At 32.4% G+C, this 22,329-nt stretch overlaps 2 protein-coding genes across 2 annotated transcripts; both read left to right on the top strand.

The window, feature by feature from the left end:
• The first annotated feature begins 8,350 nt into the window (after positions 1 to 8,350).
• LOC120077068 (translocon-associated protein subunit alpha-like) lies at positions 8,351 to 12,284 on the top strand. Its single transcript, XM_039030920.1, has 8 exons — positions 8,351 to 8,564; positions 9,119 to 9,286; positions 9,402 to 9,452; positions 9,859 to 9,947; positions 10,934 to 11,011; positions 11,157 to 11,363; positions 11,785 to 11,859; positions 11,953 to 12,284. The coding sequence occupies exons 1-8, from the start codon at positions 8,504 to 8,506 to the stop codon at positions 12,001 to 12,003; spliced, it is 780 nt and encodes a 259-aa protein (XP_038886848.1). The 5' UTR covers positions 8,351 to 8,503; the 3' UTR covers positions 12,004 to 12,284.
• Positions 12,285 to 14,820: 2,536 nt separating this feature from the next.
• On the top strand, positions 14,821 to 17,127 carry LOC120078370 (proline-rich protein 4-like). The gene is made up of 2 exons (XM_039032637.1): positions 14,821 to 15,019; positions 15,932 to 17,127. Exons 1-2 carry the CDS (start codon positions 14,863 to 14,865, stop codon positions 16,783 to 16,785), a joined length of 1,011 nt encoding a protein of 336 aa, XP_038888565.1. The 5' UTR covers positions 14,821 to 14,862; the 3' UTR covers positions 16,786 to 17,127.
• Positions 17,128 to 22,329: the final 5,202 nt, after the last annotated feature.

The raw sequence follows: 22,329 nt of genomic DNA, 5'->3' as shown, positions 1-22,329 counted from the left end.
AAAGTATTCATATTATAGCCATGGATTTATTTATTGGATTTTATAACATAATGCAATATCAATAACAATTTATTGAATAAAATAATCAATAATACTTTTATTGATAAATAGAATATATCAACAATATTTACGAACTGCGAGTTTTAGGGACATTTTGGTTTTCATAGCTATAGGGCTCCTCACATCTAGGCTGATGGAAATCACCATCCATATAACTAGGATACCCTCCCATAAAGTAATCTCGTGGCATAGGGCTCCACTGCAAACTTGGGCATGCTTGCTCAGGGTGATCAATCCTACATGCTTGCACCTGCTGCGGGTTACCTGCAACCAATTGGCTAACCAAAGAAGTTAACTTAGCAAGTTGACCTCGAAAGTCACAAACCTCGTCACTAAGCCGAGATGTACCACTCGATTGGCCCCATCCTTGTTGATGATATTTTTCTATGCTTAGAATACTGAAACAAAAGGGAAAACAAATCAAAAGAAAAAGAATATTCTAACCAGAAATTTAACTAATGAAACATCAATGGCTTCCCTGACAACGACGCCATTCTTGTCAAGCCCAAAACTAATGTCGTTAATAAGCCTCAAACTTGATTAAAAGAAAAATTTTTAAAACCGAACTACTTCTATTACTACTGAAACATGGCAACAATGGTAAGTTCGAGTCGATCTGCGGGGAAGCGTTCGTTAAATTAATTTCCTAACTAGGGCGGTGAATGGAGGGTTTTGATGTGGAAGAGATAAATGTGTGAAATTAAAACAAAAAGGGGTAAATATAATCTAAAATAGAAGTCTATCTAATGTCTAGAGCAAGAGAAAGAGTTTCCTATGCAATTTCTATCATGGAAATCGGTAATTAAACAATGCATACACGACTACTAAATCAATTCGACTTAACTAATCTCTATAAAGGCCAACAATCAATTAAATCGAAATCAATCAAGCGTCCTAATTATTAATTAAGGTCGAAAAGACCATGCCCTAATTAAACTATATGCTCTTAATTCTACTGGGTTCTTAGAGATTAAATAGAATTAGAAAAACATATGCATTAAGAATAAGGATTTAATTGTGTCGATTAAAAGTTAGGAAAAGCCATATTCAATTAACTGATTTATTCTTCGAATCTGGATTAAACATGCATTGCCAAAATTCAAGGACGACCAATAAATTTCAAGCATACACATTCAACTATTGCTACCAGGGTAAAATCAAGCATAGACGAACTATAAAGAAACATGCGAGCTCAAAATTAACTAGTGGAGATATACAATCATGATAGAGTCATCAGTCCAACACACAAATGCAAATATAAATTCATCAAGATTCAAAGAAAAACATAGGATTGAAGAACATTACACTTAATTACTGAAAACTCAAAAAATTAGATATAGGGCTGTTACTCAAAGAAAAGTAGATAGAAGTTACCTCTTAATTCATAGACAAATTTGAGATACATATCTGATTCATCATTTACAACCCAAAAGAAAAAGAAAAACTAACTTAAAGACACTAAATTCTGAAGGGAAAGGAAGAAGAATGGAGGTTAACTTCGGCCTCCATCAATTCAGCCCCAAAAGTCAGCATATTTTGACCTAAAGATGAAGGGAGTATTTATAGAAATCATCACAGTGTTGCAATGCTCGACAAATAAAGCCACTAGCATTAAGAAAACATTGCAACGCTGGTGTTGCTGCCAATTCGGAGCATTGCAACACTGGAAGTAGCATTGCAACACTCCCCTATACATCAGGCTACTGCCTTTCAACATCAGGCGAGTGTCAGGGCTTCGTATAAGGTGAGCATTACGATGCTAAAGTAGGGGCATTTTGGTTTTTTTGACTCCTTTTGGAGCCCTGATGCTCAAATCAACTCCAACTTGCTTCAAATTAACCCTGTTTTTCACAAAATTGCCAAATCTACCTCTTGATTTCTCGATACCTACAAAATAGGAAAATAAACACATAAAATATCCAATAATGAGCCCGAATTAAGCTAGGAATAATAGCTCTTTTTTAGAGCTATCAACGCCATGATTCCCAGTGAGAAGTCATACAAAATCGGTGAAACATGATCTATTATTGACCTATTGCGATCGTTGACTTAAAGTATGGGATTGGTAAGAGCAATCATTGTCATCTTCATTGTTTATTGTGTTGATTACTGCATTTGGCTCAAGATCATTTTGTTGATCTGCCATCTTCTTAGCCTTGTTCCTTTCTCTCATTTTCTTGTTTGCTCTTCTTCTCCTATGAAAAGTTCTCTTATCTCTGGGTCGTATAATAGCTCAAGCATTGAGCCTTTGTTCATAAATGTTTGCACCTCTTTCACAGATAGGGATACAATACTCCAAGAATCGAGATCTGTAGAAAATCATAAACAATAATTTTAGCTCAACTTAGTTACCGCAATCTCCACCAACGACGCCAAAAACTTGATGTGTTTCTGTTGATGTGATGGAAATCATTATATGGTATGGTTTTTTGAACTTATAAATGCATGGTTTTATCTAGTCAAACTCAAGTGTAAGTTTAACTAGAGTTTTGGTGAGTCCAGGGTCGAACTCAGGGATTGCTTTCTAATGATGCGATGAAATGATTATTTCTACTTTTAATGTGGTTTGCTAACAATTATATGATGGATTGATTTATCTATTCTATCACCAATACTGGATGACTATCACAAAGTAGAATGAAACAATTTACAATGAAAAATGTGAGATTCCAATGAATGAAGTAGGGTTGAGAAAAATATCCACTAACACTTCCTAAGCAATGCATAAACTATGCATTCAAGCAATTTACTCATGATTACAAGCTATACATCTCAGTGTGTTTAGCCACAATATCCTATTTTTAGGACGCATGCGATGAGTGTTTCATGCAAAAGATGTATCTTTATATCTAAAGATATTTTTCTCTTGTTTAATGAGATCTAAACCTTTGCTTTTTCAAACAGTGATTAGTTCTATTTAGAACAAGTTTTAGACTTGATTAAAATAGTTTATGAAGCACGCATTAAACAAGTTGAACGTAGGTTTATGCTTTACTTAGTATATGTTAGTTTCATTTTTCCTCAGCCCATTATGAAATTAGTTGCTCATGCTTGATGATAAGAAGATGGATAGATAAGAAAATACGATGGCATTCATATTGAGAATGGAAGTTTTCAACTTCATTCATATTGATAATGGAAGTTTTCAACTTTACACAATAATACAAATAACAATGAGAATGTAAAACAAAAAGAGAAGGATAGAGAGTCAAGTTGTGGGTTGCAATCTCTTTCGCTCTTCGGCTCTTTAGATGACTGCTTCACAATGGTTGTGATTAGTGGTGTCATTCTTCCTCTTCTACAGATAGAAATCTTGAGTTCTCACTCAAGATTTCTTAAGGCAAAGCTTGGAAGGAGGTGTTTATGGATAAGGAATAGAGATTTTTGCAGAGTTTGGCTAATATCTTAGTTAAGTCTCTTATTTTTTTGTATAGAAATCTTGTGAGCTATTTATAGGTGTCAAAAAGAATATTTTTGCATCTTTCACTAATGATTATACTAACACCATGCATTAAATTTCATTCATGTCACACAGTCTGCCTCGCGTCAGAAGTTCATTGGCTCTGTCGCGAACCTTTCATTTTCTCTACCAACTTGATCTCTTTGATTTGACCTTCGCCGCCTATGCGTCAATTACATTTAATATCATGTCTCCTTTTATTGCATATGCCATGCGATTTCAAGTTGAGCGTCAGAATATTTCTATGCGTTCATGTGGCGGCACTTGTTTCGCCGCCTTATTTCAAGTAGTGCTCTGCATTCAAAGAGCACAATTTGTATAACTTTTAAGGGTGATGAGTTTTACATGCTTATGATTGCATAATGTAATAAATTGCATGATTTTCATGTCAAGCTAACACATTTTCTATGATTTTTCTTAATTGTTTTAGATAAAAAAAGTTTAAATAACTTGTATCTCTACAAGTTATCAATACCCATACCTTTTGCCGCACCCATCAACATGGATAAGCTCAAATAGTTCATCCAAGCCTAGTTTCGACCCCTGACTGCATCCATGGAAGCTCTTCATTTGCAACAAATGACTCTACAATGCCAAAATGTTATCTTAAGGGATTATTTGTGTCAGCAAATGCAAAGGAATCATGAACGATTTGACTTCATAATGCAATACATTAATCAAGTCCTTATGGGAATGTTTGCCCTGCCTCCATTACCACAACACCTAAGCGATCCCCTCAGATTCATGGATGAAGACCCTGCTCCTGAATGCAGGTATGAGGTGCCGACTTCGTGAAAAAATTTGGTGGTGTTGGCTTTTTTATTGTGTTATTTTGTTAACTTTTGTTTGCATTTATCCAATTCAAATTTCATGTACTTATCTTCATCATGAATACGATATACATCATTTTGTTCCTTGTGGTTGTCTTAAATATTCCTTCTATTCTGGCTTATTATTATTCATTTGTCCTGCGTTGTGCTTTGATACCTCGATTATGACACTAATGTCCGATAACTCAAAAGTGTTTAGGATAGGCGTTAGAAATCTAAGTTAGAAACTTCACTTAATGAAACATATCTTTTATTTCCATGCGTGCAAGCCTCACCTTAAACCTCCTTTTGAGATTTTCTAAGACATTCTTGTAGTTCTTTTTCAGCAATGAAAACCTTGCTAACCTCCAAAATTTAGGGGGAAGGGAGGGGAGGGGAGGTTTCGAGTTAATGCGTTCTCTCTTTTATAAAAATCTTCACAATTTCACTCATATCAACCAAAAAGAGATAATTTTTTAAAATAATAATAAACTCCACTGTCAGCGCAAGGGAAAATCCAACATGATGTGAGTTTAGTTGGAAATGACACTCACTCATAATTGGATGTCCACGTGACACCCGTGGGGGCAAGCCAAAACGAAGGTAGGTAACCAAGACCAATGCAATGTATAAAAAGCACCCTAACTCTGTTGTTGAAGCCTAAGGAAAAGAGAAAACATAAAGCTTAGATAAGAGTTTAGTCGTGAAGGGCACTTACTTGTAGTTGGATATCCACATGACACTCGTAAGGGCAAGCCAAAACGAAGGTGAGTTACCTGAATCGAACCATGGATGATCATAAGAAAGTAATAAAAACTTGCATTGAAAAAGATTTTTTATGAGGAGTAAACCTTCTAACACATTCCTGAACTTGAAAGATGAGAATCTTTTGGAAAGCAAAAGGACTTTTGAGGAATATGCTTGCCGCATAAGAGATCGAGGATATATTTATTTAGGAAGGGAGAAAACTTACACTTCTAGATGTTAATCTCAGACACTCTAAGATAAAATACATGATGAGAGGTTGAGCTAGTTGCGTTGAGGCTATATGAGTATGCTAAGGAATTATTTTGGAAATACTTAAGGAAAAACATTGTTCAAGATTTGGGGGTGTAATATCTTGTAAAATACAAGTTATTGTTCTCTCAAAGTTGGAATAATCAGAACTAAAAGGATGTTAACGCATTCATAATAAAGGAAAAATGCATGGAATTACATATATATGATAAACTCAAGTAGAAGTAACCTATAAGTAGAAATTGCAGCACCAACACACATTAATGTAGGAATCAGGAGAATTTACTACGTGTTGCAGATAAAGCCAATGCAAAGAGCATGCGTCCAGCTAATCCGACGCATGGTAGATACATTTTCCTTATGCAATTAACATCAAATCACAACTAGCAAGCATAGAAAACTGACAGGTGGTGTCTGAACGAGGCAGAATTGCAAGCAGCTAACTCACGGTATGGAATTTAATGCAGTCACATCACCAAGTGGTTGAGTCGATTGCCTATATAAAGAAAAGCTACCTAAAAAAGTAAAGAGTTAAACACTTAGAAATTGTAGAGCTTAGAAAATCTATAAATTTTTCATCTCTGCAAATTGCAAGAAAGAAAAAGAAGGAACAATTTCCATTTTTCACTATTGGTAACGAAGTGTTGCCCGAGAAAACCTCGAGAGAGACATCTCTTTCATCCCTTCTACGTAGTTGTCAACAGTAAGCACAAAAACGAACCAAAAGGAACAAGAGATTGAAGCCCGCAGATTAGCTCTTCTCTCTTATGTAGCATTTTCATTTATTGTCTTACTTGATTGAATTGGGATTCTATGTAACAAAACATATTTCTTTATTCAATCTCCATTTCCACCATTTTCACATTTCCATCTGTCGAATTGCTAAGTTGTTTGTGTGTGTGAAGTTTACTTGCTTGAAATTTGCATAAAGTATATTGCTTGAATCCACCAGATTAGTCGATTGAAGTAAAAGGACTTAGTTACTCGAGAGAGTAAGTATTTGTGAAACTCATCAAGCTAGGACATTGAGTAATTTTAGAGATAAAGTTATTCATGTCATTTGTATGTTCATTTTGACTAATGCATGCATCTTAGAGATAAGTTAAATGTGGCATTTACATTGAGAAGTGAAGTGTTAAGCACAAACTAGAAAACAGACTCTAAATACATTGTGCACATACACTTAGATTCTAGCAGGCATCTTTACTATCTCCACTTCGTTTTTACTATGCTTACATAGACTTGTTGTTATAACTAAGGAATCAATGCATACCATCTAACGTCTGATCCATTCATCCATGTATCCTCTTCCCATTTATCTAAACTCCTACTTCCTCTTGCAAACATGCTAAGTTGGTTTAGTGTACATAACCAATGCATACATTTAATTAGCAAACCACTAAAAATAGATAAGTAGGTCATCTTGCGTTAGTCTACACTAGACTCCCTACGTTCGACCTTGGACTTACCATGACACTTAAGTTAGATTTATACTTGTGTTTAGCTTAAGAAAACTTGTATGCAATTGGCAAGGTGTGCTAATTTATCATCTGTCTGACGCATACCATCATCTTCAGCCAAGAAATAGATCATTCATTTTTTCCAGTTATTTTTAAAATCAATCATCTTCAAAAGCATGTAACGTTATTATTATTATTATATTTAGCTAATTTCAATAAAATTTAACTTTAGGTGCCAAATTTAAAATTTATTGAAATTAACCAGGACAGAAATTAGATATTTGAAAGTACAAAGACTAAAATTAAACAAATTCCAAAGTACAAAGACCAAAATAACATCCTAATCAAAACTTCATTATCAAACATGTTCTAAATTGTCTATATGAAATTTGTAGTTTTACAAATACAAAGAAGGTAAAAAACACATTCGGTCCTTAAACTTTCATTGAAGTGACTATTTAGTCATTTTGAACTATCATTGGTAATAATTTAGTGTCTTTCAAATTTGTAACAATTTAGTCTCTAAATTTAATAAGTAACAATTTAGTCCCTACACTTTGAAATTTGCAACAATTTACTTCTTACCATAAAAACTCTCTTTAAAATTAAATGCCAACTTCTATTATGTGTTGGTGCTCAAATCTCGTATGTTGTGGGTTGCCCCGTAGCTGCTCGGTGGCCTTGACCTTTGGCCTGCTTTCCTTTGGTCTCATAGATATGGTCCGAGTCAACCTGTGTAAGAGATCATCATACCGGTGTGGTGCTGAGCCTACTGCACTTTAATGCTTAAGTTAGTAATAAGAGTGACTAATTTAGCTAAGTATGAAAAAAAAAAGTTGAATCTCCCTTTTGAAGATTACTTACTCTTCCCTTTTAGGTTGGTTGAATGAGACTATTTATAAGTCAATCATCTAACACATGCCCACGATTGAGTGTGACAATAGAGGTGTCAAGATTGTTACTGGCACTCGAGATTGTAGGGTACTAGTCCAACATTGTCTCAGTTATTTCCCCATTGACATACATTTACCAACTCAGTAGGTCGGCCCAAACCCTAAGACATGGACATTTTCCCTTTTGGGTCATGCCAGTGGGCTTTAGGTCTAACATTGGGCAATCCTTAACACTATCAAATGACTTATCTTTATAGTTTTAAAAAAAATTTGTTTCTCGATTATTTTAACGATGTACACACATAAAAAAAATTCATTAAATTTTAATAATATTGTTTTGCAATATAACTAAATCGTTATAAATGATAAAATCCATTGACTAAATTATTACTTATTAAAATTTAAGATCTAAAATCATTTTAGATTTGAAAGTACGAATATATTATAACTAAATGATAAAATATATTGGCTAAATTACTGCTTATTAAAATTTAAGATCTAAAATCATTTGAGGTTTCAAAATACGAATTGTTATTCAAAGTTGGAAAACTAAATTGTCAAGAGAGATTCAAAAAGTGATTTTTAACCCAAAAAAATGAAGGGGAAAAAAAAAAAGAAAAAGGAAAAACGTGTATCAATTGAGGAAACCGGGTTCTCGTCTCGATTCCCAAATAAAGGTCTCGCTAATGGATCCCCAAACTTTGACCCTCGAAAACCGAAGCTTGGTCGTCTTCCTAATCCTCTCTCTTTAATCCCACATTCAACTCTCAATCTTTGCTTTCCCTTTGATTCCCCATTCTCGCCATGAACGCTTTCAGAGTTTTCTTCCTCGCCTTTCTTCTTCTCGCCTCTCCATTTCTCCAAGGTTCGCTCTTTTCTCAATCTTAGATCTACCCGCTTTTTCATCATTTGGGTCTTGCTGATCGTTCTTTTGGAATTACCCTGTTTCATTAAATTTTCCATCTTTTTGTGCATGCACGGTTTTCGATCGTAATTTTATGTTCTAATGCGTTCTGGGTTTTTGACTTTTTTGGGGTTTGATTGATTATTTTCTCTGATAATTCATTTTATATTGGATCTTCTCTTTCCTATTAATATTTTGTTATTCTCGGACTGTTCTCGATGGTGAAAGAAGCTTAATTGATTGATTGATTGATCATTCATTGAAGGATTGATGTTTGCAATGCTTAGATATCGTTATCGAGTTCTTCTGAATGGGGGTCTATCGCCATTTTCCAATGTCATATGCCCCCCCTCCTCTCTTATGTGAATAATTTGATTTCATTGAATTTATGAATAAACTGGTCACTTGGAATCTATATTAGGGTTTAAACATTTATTTATTTGTTTCGTTGAGTGCATTGAATTTCATTGTTCTAGCGGGTTGTTTTACATTTGCATTGTTTACTTGCTTGACAGCTGCCACATGTCAATCGGATTCGGATGTCGAATCATCTGAGGCTGTTGAAGAAGTTAGCGATCTTGGAATTGTGGGCGAAGAAGATTCTCAGGATTTTGGAGAAGTGAACTTCGGCCCTGCTCCAGGAGTTGATACTGTCTGCGTTTTTCCCAAAAACAGTGCACGCAGTAAGTGTTCAAATTAGATTCAGGATTTGGTAACCTTGTTTTTTAATAGGCGTGTCATACTTTTATGATATCTATAATTGACAATTGACATTGAAGTTCATGTCTTCAATTGCAGTAGTGCCAGCTGGTGAAGAGACTGAACTACTCGCGGGAGTGAAAAATGATGGTAACTAACCTTAACTCTGCTATACTTTTTGGCCCTTACATATCCAAAAAACAATCGCAGATTCTCAGGCATCTTTAAACTTAATAGTGGCCTCTTCTGATTAGTATTGTTGATCCTGAAGGGCAGTCTTTTCAATTCACCTGTAATTTCTTTCATTGTTTTTAAGTACTCTATTATTTTCTTAATCTCCATTCTCTGTTGGCTAAGTGGGTTTTCATCTGAGATTATGTTCCAGACTGTAAGACATTGACTATTTTAATTGAACTTTGTTAAACGTGGGAGTCATGCTTGAATGTAATAGCAAAGCCATTTCATTGAGGACGGTATACATTAAACCTTTATTGCTTACCATTGATCCAAAATCTTATTGGTCAATAATTTCCTCGACTGTTATCTATTAATCCAGGGGAATCAAGCTTGAATATTATAGCTATTAAGGCCAGCATTCACTACACTTTTGATCATCGTTTGTTGATTCAAAATCTTACTGGACAGGTAACCCATCCTGACTAGCATAATGTGATTATTAGATCGAGTTCTTGTATGATCTTAACTTGTTTTCTTTTTCATTTTTCTCTAATATATTTAATGACTACTATCATAGTACAACAATTTGATTTGTGTGCGTTTTGATCTCAGTCAGTTCAGTTGAATGCCAGATCTTATAAAGGATATTTGTTGTGTTGGGAAGATTCAGTTGCACCAATGTGTTTATGAAATATGTTTGTTGTGTATTTTAATTTAAAGTCATAAGTTCCATTCATTATTTGTGGAGATTGGAGAACCTGGTAATGAAGAAGTCATCTAGACCACCTAGAATTCCTTTAGTTTGGCCCAGTGGAGTTTGGACATAATCAGATTAGTTGTACGGATTGGATATTGTTTTTCTTGTAATATTTGTTTGTGCATTTGTCTTCTTCCATTTTCCTAGTAAGTTCCTTTTTTCCCTTCTTTTTTTCTTTTTTCTGAAACCTTGGAACGTGTTTCTTTCCCTTTCAGACTGTTATTGTTCGGTGCAAACTTTATAGAGAAAGATGTTTCTGTTACTCCTTTTGTAATTTGGTTTGTATGTCAATGTCAATTTTTATATTTTTGATAGAAAGTGCGAACATCAAATCTCTTTATGGGATTCATTGCTTGATATCATTCTGCTACTGGTTTGATTTGTGTTTGTTGATTGACTATTCCCTTTCTCGTCAAGATGATATTACATAATTTACAACTGAAGTTCAAAATAGCTTACTGTATTACCATGGATTGGGTATCATTTTTGTGAATTTCATACATCAGTGATTGTTTCTTGTAAAACTACAACTGAAGTTCATTTTTTAGTTTTATTTTTTAGTACAAGCTTCTTTCTCTTTGGTTATAAAGATCAGTTATGAAATTTCAGTTCCAGTTATATTTGTGATTTTCTTAAAACAGCTTCTCTTTGCAGTAACTTCAGCTCGTTGTTTTTAACTTATACATCTTCCTTGTAGGTGTTCCACAATGCAACGGTGCCCCCATCAACCCAAGCTACTTACCCATACATGTTTGCTGTCAGCAAGTTTTTGCAGGTATATTAATTTTCATCATCGTTATTATAGCAGTTCCTTGCCTCACAATATGAATTTTCAGTTTATAAAGTTACTAAACTGCTTATCTTTATCAATTTTGAAGTTACTAAAAATTGATGAACCCTAATATATTCCTTACGTGCAGCCTGGAAATTTTGATCTAGTGGGTACCATCTTTTATGAAATAGACCAGAATGCATACCAAAGCATCTTCTATAATGGCACTATTGAAGTCGTTGAAGCTAGTGGTATCATCAGCATTGAGTCTGTGTTTTTAGTTACTCTTGGAATTGCCCTTCTCGTGTTGCTTGTCTTATGGATTCATGGTCAAATACAGCAAAAGCTCTCCAAGGTATAAATCTTTCTGGTCTTCATTTAATAATGACCCTGTATTCTAATAGTGGATGTTGCCCATCTATATTCGTTTACTCATTAGATGCTGCTACATCAATGTTTATTGTCCCAGCATTAGGGGCGTGCAACGTCAAATATGTTAACACTTTTGTTTGTGGCCTTAATTTTGGTATTTAACCATTACTTAAAATATAGCTGAAATGATTTGCAAGTATGGGCATTGGGCAGGCTTTCTTTTATTATAAACCATGGCCTCACTTTTATACCTCTTTGCCTTTAAACCGAATCTTCTCACTTTAATATGTGTTGAGTAAGAGAAAGGTGGAGCTGCAAGATGTGCATCTTGTCTAATTTTAAATTTTTCTAGAGATATGGATACTTTTGGCATAAAATTTTATTTCATTCCTTGTATGTATCAGAAACCCAAGAGGACTGCTTCCAAGGTTGAAGTTGGAACGAAAACCGTTGATACCTCAATGGATGAATGGCTTCAGGTTTGTTTTTGTTACTGGAATTCGTACATGTCTAGAGAAAATCTCAAAACGGCTGCTGATATATTTTGCAATCTCATCTCTTTTGATACTTAGGGAACTGCGTACACTAAGTCCGGATCTAGCAAGTCAAAGAAAAAGAACTAATGAAGACTCATCTCCATCCCAGTTGCATAGTACACTGACAATGTGCAGATTCCTGCAACTCACATTAGGCAGTTGAAAATTTGAGGAGAGAATCCAAGGTTGACTAGTTTTGTAAGTTTAGGTGCGTTAAACCCTTCCTTGCTAGTGTAGCATGTCGGGGAAGTCTTCGCATTCTCCGTTTCTTAATGCCAATCTAAATTAAGTTTGCAACAATACAGTTTTCTGAATCTAGAGAATTTTCATTGATTATCATAATTGAAACTTTTATACTTTCCTTGGAACCCCTTATTCTGTATTTATCACAACCCTGGCTTTGTTGAATCATCAATGTCACGGGGTATGCAGGTTAGCGATTTTCCCTTTGACATCTTTTACCTCTACTCGATGGGAAAGTTCTGCTTATTCGACATCAGATGTGTCAAACATGGAACAGTCTCTTGATAAAACTGTTAATTCGCTAGATATCGGTGTTTCCTCATTAAATTGCCCCATGTGAGGTCTTGGCTGGTAGCTTTCATGCTTGCATGGAATATGAAATAATGTATATTATTTTATGAGGAGACAAATGGAGAATTGATTGAATTCCTTAAGAGTTGGGTAAAGATTCTTAAATTGGACGTGCTTGGGAGACCATATGCCAGCGAGGAAGGAAATCAATGAGCTTAGGTCTCTAGTCTCCTCTTTGTAATATCTGGATTTTCTTGTTTTCATTTCTTAGAAGATAATATCTGGCCTATTTATATGGAGTCTTGTTGGCTATTTATATGAGAGTCTTGTTAGTATCCTTTGGTTTTATTATATTCATTATTCATAAAATATCATCGGCTGCAAATGCTAGCCTTATATGATAAGTTCATAACCACCTATTGTAATGTTATAGTCACTCCATTAATACCTTGGCTTTCATTAGCTTGGCTTGTAAAAGGATGGGAAAGGATAGCCATCCTGAATTGGTCTGGTGGTAAGAAGTTTAGATATCTTTGACGTTGTGATTCAGATTTTCTCGAGCATCTCGATGTCAAGTGACTGCGATTACTGAAGAAAATGATTGGGAGGATTTGGATGTCATTTGCTCCTTGATTTGTGACATACTTGACTAGTAAGATCTGTTTGTGGAATTCTAGTTGATCTTACTGTAAAATTTGTCTTACTTGGCATACATATGCATGAACATCTTTAGCTAAGTCTTATTCCCCAAAGGTGAAGCTCACGACTGTGCCCTTCACTTGCTCGAGTTTACGGTTTTCCCTAGTAAATGTGATGAATGATCCTGTTGGTTCTGTTCTTTTTGTTAGAAGAGAGCACTGATCTAAATCTATTTGAGAAGTTTCATTGCAAGTAATTAATGCATAGAACTTATCATTAGGTAGACACGAAGATATTGTTGTTCATATCGGTATCGACCATTAGAAATACGAAAAATATACGGAAAACCAATTCAATTATCATTTCTCGCGCCTTCGCCCATTGAATTCATTAAATCATTTCTTGTGATTCATCCCTTTTTGATACTATTGCAAGTCTATTCTTGAACCTAACTCACTTATTATACCAATGCCTTTGGTTCACATGTTACCAACTTTACACCTTGTAATGATAGAAATGGCCTCATTTGTACGTATCATACTCACCATTGATCTTCCTTTTGATGTCTACTCCTAGCCACAGAAAACATCAAATCAAAAATTAAAATACTCAAATCTAACAAAAACAAAATTTTTATCTAATCAAAGATCAACCATAAAATCGATCGTACTCAACTACAAATCTCTAGAATGGACGATAGCCTAATTGAGGCTTCGTTTGACATTGATTTTGAAGGCTATTAAAGTGTTGTTGGCACAATCTTTAACTGTTTTTTTAATTATTATTTTAGTTCAATGATATTTGGGGTTAAGAGGATTTGAACATTTGTGATCTTGACAGAGTGTATATAAACTAGTTGAGTTATGTTCATGTTGGTTAAATTCAAACTCGAATGATGATTTGTCAAGATACAATTTGTTATAATTGTTTCTCATACTATTTTATCAAAATAATTTAAAGTAAACAAAATATAATTTATAATTTAAATTATTATTTTAAATTTAATCTCACAAGTTCAGTATATTACAACCTAGATTCTCATGTTTAAAATTAAAACTTACCAACCAATAAGACTTCATTGGATAATCATTTGATTTTTAGTTTTTGAAAAGTGTGTTTGTTTTCTCGCAATTTCTTTACTTTAGTTTTCATCCTTCCTAAACAAACATTTATTTATTGTTAAGTTTCACAAAAAGAAAGATTATAACATTACTTTTTAAAATTTTCAAAACCTGATCTGGATTTTGAAACCATTCCTAAAAGAAATAATAAAATAAAGAAACCAATTGGTGGAAACAACGTTTATAAGCTTAAATTTCTAAAATTAAAAAAAAATGAAAAACCCAATAGTTATCAAACCGGAGTCTAAAGCATGGTTGACAATAATTATTTTGACTGTCACAACAATCCCAAAAACCATTGTCTATGAGCGACAACTCGACTAACAAAATCCAATTATAAGTTCGAATTCTCCCGTTCCACTCTTATTTTGCTCGACAAACATCTAACAAAAACATTCATCATTCTTAAGAACTTGAAACATTAACCTGAATAATGAAGAACATCATACATTTATGGTAGGATGAATAAGTAGGTTTGGAAATTTAGCAGAGTAGCTGAAGTTATTGAATGCCATTGACAATCACCAAACTAAAATCATAACTCTTCTGTCGGTGCATCCTACTTTCTAATCAAATTTTCCTATAAAATCCCCCATTTTGATTAACTGTTTTGCTCACTCATCATTTCCTTTCTTCATCACATAATCTCCCCATGCATAATCCTTTTTGTTTCTGTTTCTTGAGCTTCTTCCTGCTTCTTGCTTCAGCTTTCTGCCATGGCACTGACTTGACAACAGTTGAGGTTGTTGGGGTTGGAGAATGTGCAGACTGCCACAAGAATAACATTAAAACCAATCATGCCTTCTCAGGTTTTAAGTTTTTTCTCATTTATTCAACTCACTCACACTTCTCTCTGTTCCCTTTTGTCAGATTTTTGCTTCTTTCATTTATTGAAGTTTGTGAAAGAGTTTCTTCATTCAATGTTTGACATTTTACATGTGTTAAAGTGTTGATATAGTCGAACTTACGGTAATCTATAAAGTTTAAGCTTTTGGATTTATTGGTAGTTTAACATGGTATCAGAGTAGACTTCTTGTAATGTCGTTTTCTCTTCAATTAATAGTGATTTCCACTCGTGGGGTCTTCTATGGATTTCATAACCCATGAGTGAGGCAAAGTGTCAACATACTGATATAATCAAATTTAGCATAAGCAATTCGTTTAAACTTTTGGATTCATCCTACATTATTCTTAAATGGGTTTTTTTTTTCTTTCTTTTTTTTAATGGCAAAGAATGAATGGAAACACTATAGAATAATAGTACTCATAATTTTTTTTTTCAAAGTTTTGGCTTTTCTTAGAAACAAAGTTGTAAACTTGAATCCAGGGCTTGGTGTAAGTTGTCTGCAAACAAGATGATAATTCAACTTACCATAATCCATAAGCTTAACTTCTTGGATTTATTGGTGATTTAACCGGCATCAAAACCTCTTTTAATGTCATTTTCTCTATGATTAATATTGATTTCTACTCGTGGGATCTTTTACGACCTTTAAAACTCACAAGTGAGACGAAGAGTTAAAGTACTGATATAATCAAATCTAGTGTAACAACAGTTTCTAGCTTTTGGGTTCATCATACATCATTCTTAAATGCATTTTTGTTGGCAAACTATGTTTTTTTTATGGCAAACAATGAAGAGGTAGTACGGAACAGCAGTACTAGAATTTTTTTTTTTTTTTTTTTTAGAAGCTAAGTTATGAACTTGAATCCAATGACAGGGCTTAGTGTAAGCATTGACTGCAAACAAAAAGATGGAAACATTGAAAGAAAAGGGGTTGCAAAGCTAGATGAAGAAGGAAAGTTCAAAGTGTTACTTCCAACTGAGGTTTTAAAAGATGGAAAATTGAAAGGAAAGTGCTTTGCACAGCTTCACAGTGCTTCTTCTACTCCTTGTCCTTCTCATGATGGCTTGGAAATGGCTAATTCCATGATTGTATTCAAATCCAAAGGTGAGGGAAAACAAACATTTGGTTTGCCTAGTGGCCTCAAATTCAAGAGTGAAACTTGTGTTTCTGCCTTCTTTTGGCATCATTACTATCATCACCCTCCTCTGCCTCCCATCTCTTTACCTGTTTTCCCTCCTCATCCTCCATTGTATAGCCATCCTTATTTGTTCCCTCCTTACCATCACAAGCTCTTCCCTCCTAAAGTCTACACTCCTCCGCCCACTCCAGAAGTTCCGCTACCGCCCCCTGTCCCCAAAAAGCCTCCTCCGGACTACGAGAAGCCTCCTCCGGTCTACGAGAAGCCTCCACCGGTTTACGAGAAGCCTCCACCGGTTTATGTAAAGCCTGTTCCTCCACCAGTACCAGTTTACAAGGTGAAACCGCCGAAGCCACCGGTTTACAAGCCTAAGCCACCAGTTTCCAAGCCACCAGCACCAGAGAAGCCAGAGTCTCCTCCATCACCAGTTTATTATAAGCATCCATGGTATAAGATTCTCCCTCCAATTTCAAAGCTCCCTCCATGTCCACCAGTTCCAAAGGTTATCCCTGTTGTTCCTCCAAAGTACTCTCACCCAAAGTTTGGCAAGAAATTTCCTCCTCTGTCTCCTTCTGTTCCACACCCTTAATTAGGAGAAAAATACAATTAGTTTATGTGCTTATTGAAGATGAGTGCTATATGTGCTATATTACTTGATATATATATATATATATATATATATTTGATTTCTTTGTCATTTGTAAGTATAGGGCAATTTGTTTGATGTCATATTATATATATATATATGTATATTAGCTTCAAACTTTGTTGTTGATGTAATAAAGACTTCAAGTGGAGATCATCACAAGAAGAAAGAAATTCAGAGGGAGAGATTAGAAATGGTATACTGTGTAGATGTGTGTATGATTTGTTTTGTATTGTAAAAGCTACATTGAATTTGAAGGGTGTGGAGTATTTGTTGTTTCATTGAGATTTCTGACTTCATTTGCAGCTCAATTATCCATGCATGAATATATGAAGCTAAAACCAATGGTCTAGAGCTCTAATCAATGTATCAATTATATATAGTTTTGGTTGTGAATGGACTGATTTGTTGCAAGTCTTCTATGTACTAATTTTATGCTTAGAAGCTTTGTTGGTTGTTATAAATTAAGTGACTAAAGTGTTGCATCTATATGGAAAAAAAAAACTTCATATAAACTACTAAACTCAACAACAATGAAATAAAAGGTCACCAATAATAACGTCACCAATCCAGCTTCTCTCTAAGTCTTTCGAATTGGAAGGAACAAAATGACCCAAAAATTTTATAAAAACCAACAACATAATGAGCTACCGCAATAAACACTCGATTCTTAACATAAGGGTAGGACGAAAAAGAGACATTTTTCAAATGTCTCACTAAAATATCGATTTCATCAACTACATTTTTCACCTCATTAAAGTTTGTATGATGAGCAATTGTTTATTAGATTTACCACCTTGTTGCCATCAGATTCAATCACAATAGGAGGGAGTGGAATATCGAGAGAGAAGAGATTATAGACGCCTTTGATAACAATTTGCACTTCCAACGTCTTAATAAACCATTCCTGAAAAATTTTACAAAACATGACACAGATAGGAGATCTAGGAGATTCATAAACCATCCATCCCCCACCCCTCCACAACACTTCACAAAATTCCAACAAGTTTCAACCAGGAGGACGCCACGAGACTTGACTCACCAAACTCTCCATCGAATAGCTAACATCTTCGACTAAATGATGATATAGTATACGGACTCGAGATCCCCTCAACTTGAAAAAGTATTCTTTTATCTCTACATATCATTATATAACGAAAAACTAAAAAGGGGGGTGGTTTGTTGGCAAAAGTAGTGTTAGGCCCATGGTACCACCCAAAGAGGCCAACCTAAATTGATCATTGCACTACAAAAAAAAAAAAAAAATAAAAAAAAAAATAAATAGTGATTATTAACCTAAACCCTACCCCTACCTCAAACAATTCTTAAAATCCTCATAATATTAAAGGTCATTTTTTTCTTTTGTTTGCAAATATTCATTATTCATGTTAACATAAATAAGTAGTAAAGACTAGATATAAGAGTAAATTAAATTTTAAAAAGTTTAGGCTGATTTGGTAATCATTTTATTTTTTTCTTTTGAAAATTAATTTCATTTTTTTCTTATTTCTTATAATAATTTGTGTCTTTCTTAAATATGATGGTTGAATTTTTAGCCAAATTTCAAAAGCAAAAAGAAAAAAAGTTTTTAAAAGTTATTTTTTTAGTTTTCAAATTTGGCTTGATTTTTTAAATTTTGGATAAAAGTAGATAACAATGGAAGAAATTTAAAAGTGAAAGTAGTGTTTATAGGCTTAATTTTCAAAAACAAAAAAACAAAAAATCAAATGGTTATCAAATGGAGTCTTGCGAAATGAAAAATGGAAAAATTAACCTAAACCAGACGTGAACGAATAATTATCTCAATAAATTCAATAGGTTAATATATATATATATATATATATATATATATATAATCCATACTTTAGAACAAATGCCATATTGACACATATACTATAGAAAAATTATTCCAAATGGCAAAAGTGCTGGAAATATTTACAAAATAAAGTAAAATTTTGGAATCTATCAGTGATAGATACTGATAAACACTGATAGAACAGTTCATCATTGATAGATTATGAAATTTTACTATATTTTATAAATATTTTGATTCATTTTTCTCTCTTCGAAAACAACCCCATATTATATCACTAGTTATTCTCAATAAATAGCATTTCATGCATTTATTTATTTATTTATTTTAATTTAGAAACTAATTTATAGCCACTTTTTCATCTTATTTTCTTTTATTATATAATAATTTACTATTCAACGACAATTTTGAATTTTAAAACTAAAATTAGTTAATACATCCAATAATCTACTAATTATTGTAAATATTATTTTTTTTTACAACTTTTAACGTAAAATTATTCCAGGTCCATTTGTTTCTTCTTGATAGAAGAAGTTGTGAAAAAAAAAAAAGAAAAAAAAAATAGACACTTCCATAGGCTGAAATCTAAACCCAAAAAGAAAATAAAAAGAATAAATATCAATTTATACTCCTAAATTTTAAAAGTTTTATCAATTTAAACCCTAAACTAAGAATTGTATCAATTAAACCCTAAACTTTAGTAGTCTATCAATTTTAACCCTAAACTTTGGGAGTTATATCAATTTAAACTTCAAACTAATAATTAAATCAATTTAGACTATGAAGTTTCATAAATATATCAATTTAAACCCTGCACTTTTATAAGTATATCCAAATAAAACATAATAGGGTTTAAGTTGATACAATTATGAAAGTCCAGAATTTAAATTGATACACTTATAAAAGTTCAATGTCTAAAGTATACATTGATACAACACCCAAAGTTCAGGGGTATAAATTGATATTTGCCAAAATAAAAAATGATGCAAGTCTTTAATATAACAACGAGAGTTTATATATATATATATACATATATTTCTACAATGGTATTTGATTGTCATTTTGAGGTTTTTTAAGAAAAAATTGAGTATTCGATACATCAATTGTGTGTATTCATGATCTACTATTTTATGCCAAAGCGAGAATAACTCAACTATTTATGTGTTAGCGACCAAGAGGTTTGTTGTTTGAATTTGTTACATATGTTGTACTAAAAAACTTATAAATATAACAAATGACAAAAGTTTTCTATCCATTAAAAAAATATTTTTTTTACTATATTTGAAAATATTTTTAATGATTTCGACATTTAAAACAAATTTTCCCTCTTTATATATATATATATATATACGAGTGTTATGGCTATGGGTGATGAAATTAAATCTAATTTTTTAATATAAAAAATAAATTAAATGTACAAGTGGTGAGAGAGGAACTCTACTTATCTACAAGGAAAAAAAAGTTCCCAAAAAAATTGAAAGGGATGGTTTTAGCATTTGAAACTCTTGTTTGTTTGTATTTTTCCATTTATTTTCCCTTCTTTTCTTTCTAAAAAGTTTTGTTATTATCAGGAATCTAAAGCTTAAAAGGTAGCAAATATTCACCCAAATCCTTAAACCTTTATATATATATAAGCTTAATATCATTTTCTTTCAATTTTATTCTATTTTAGTCTCTAAATTATGTATTTTTATCTTTAAAAAAAATTGGTTATTGAACTCTTAAAATGTACACTATCAACCTTCAAACCATTAATTTTAATCTCGGGAGTTTTTCAAATAAAAATTAATTATTTTAAATAGAACTCGATTATCTGTCTCTACCAATTTATGTAACTTAAACACATACTTACACAATGGTGTTCGTGAGTTGGGTTGAAAATTTTTTTAGACTCGAGGGTTTGGATTGTAAATTTCTTCTATCCAAACAACGGTTTGGGTTAATCGAGTCATTTATTTAAAATTTTATTCTAAAAAGAAATAAAATGTTAATATGTGAAATTTTGATTTAACTATTTTCACATATTGAATTAAGATTAACAACTCAATTTTAATTTATATAATAAAAAATTTCTTTTCAAAGTGCTAAAAAACTATTTTAAAGAGTTTTTGGAGAAAAAATAATTAAATAAAATTGAAATAAATATATGTATATATAATTATATTATATGTAAAAAAATATATAAATTTTAAAGGTAATAATAAGTTTGGATTGGTTTGGGTTGGTATGGATGGTTTGGATTATTTTAAGTGAACTCATAAATCAATAATGCCCATAAGATTTTCATTTATTTTAACCTAACTCAACCCAAATGAATTGATAACCCAACTCAAACTGTAAGGATTAAGTTTGATTAATCAATTTTTTCCGAGTCATTGAATTTTTTGAACACCAGAGTGCATAATAGTTCAAATATTTAAAGTTAGGTTATCCATACATAACAACAACCGACAAAATGATGTTGATAACCAAAATGGTTATTTCTAATAAATTTTAAGAGTTAAAATACCTATTTTCAAAATTCTATTAAATTTGAAGGTTTATAAATTAAATTGACATTTTAAAAGTTAGAACCGACCGATAGTAATCTCAAAAATTGGATGTACTTTTTTCCCCATCCAAAATGGAAGCTTTGAAAATTAGATGCTACAAGTATCTTAATCCACCGTCTATTTTTTAAAAAAATGGCATAAATATTTCTTCTTCTTCTTTTTTTCATATAAATTTGTAAAAAGCTACGACAATGAACAATAATAGATGCATCCCGAGATTCGTTCATTTTTATTTATCTCACTTTCGTCATACGTACATAAAAAAAATATTAAAATATTTCAAAACAAAAGTAAGAAGAATTTATCATATGACAAATTAAAATTGATAGTTTAGTAAGATGTACAAAAATAAATATAGTCCATAATGCACCTAAATTTTTTCCTATAATAATTATTATTTTTTCCTTTGATGTTCATTGCTTTTATAATAATAAAAATAAAAATAAAAATAATCTGTGTTCATTTGGAGCCCTTCTTTTATGGATACCCAAATGATAGCTCTTTCTAAAAGAAAAAGCTATGGTCTAGAGAGCAAGATTTATTTATTTATTTATTTTTCCTTTTTCTTTTGAGACATTGGCCTCCATGTTTTGGAATAGGAATTATTTTTTCCCCTTTAATGTTGGGCCTACCAATATACCAATTTCATTTTCCTTTCAAAGTAATACACCAACTTCTTTTTTTAAAAAAATAAAATAATATACCAATTGATATGAATTTATTAACAATATATTGAAAATATTAAATTCAGTTACATTGAAGTTTTCAAATCTAATAGTTACATTATATTATACTATAATAAAATTAAAGATCTTGATCCAAATTATTTGCTATATGAGGTAAAATTTCAATGAAAACACATTTGAAATAATATAAATATATGAACTTCAATTAATTCAAGATTAATTTGGCAATGTTGAACTCTAAAAGAAGATAACTGCAACAATAGACATAGTAAAATTGAGTAGGTCAAAAAACTTTATATCATTTGGCCTACATTCCAATTTGGTATTGTTTTCATCTCTATAAAATAAGTCAAAATCGTAACAGGTGTATTGTAAACTATAACAATAAGTTGCCATTTGTTTTTCGGAAATGTAGATAAATGAAATCTTAAATGCT

Source organism: Benincasa hispida, chromosome 5 (genome assembly GCF_009727055.1).
Source record: "Benincasa hispida cultivar B227 chromosome 5, ASM972705v1, whole genome shotgun sequence".
NCBI lineage: Eukaryota > Viridiplantae > Streptophyta > Magnoliopsida > Cucurbitales > Cucurbitaceae > Benincasa > Benincasa hispida.
This window is presented reverse-complemented; position numbering and strand designations above follow the sequence as displayed.

Excerpts from the sequence above, each read along its gene's own strand:
- LOC120077068 (XM_039030920.1), top strand. The coding sequence starts at position 8,504 with ATGAACGCTTTCAGAGTTTTCTTCCTCGCCTTTCTTCTTCTCGCCTCT. Across the intron at positions 11,012-11,156 it reads CTGTCAGCAAGTTTTTGCAG|CCTGGAAATTTTGATCTAGT; the intron begins GTATATTAATTT and ends CCTTACGTGCAG. Across the intron at positions 11,860-11,952 it reads CAATGGATGAATGGCTTCAG|GGAACTGCGTACACTAAGTC; the intron begins GTTTGTTTTTGT and ends TTTGATACTTAG.
- LOC120078370 (XM_039032637.1), top strand. The coding sequence starts at position 14,863 with ATGCATAATCCTTTTTGTTTCTGTTTCTTGAGCTTCTTCCTGCTTCTT. Across the intron at positions 15,020-15,931 it reads AACCAATCATGCCTTCTCAG|GGCTTAGTGTAAGCATTGAC; the intron begins GTTTTAAGTTTT and ends ATCCAATGACAG.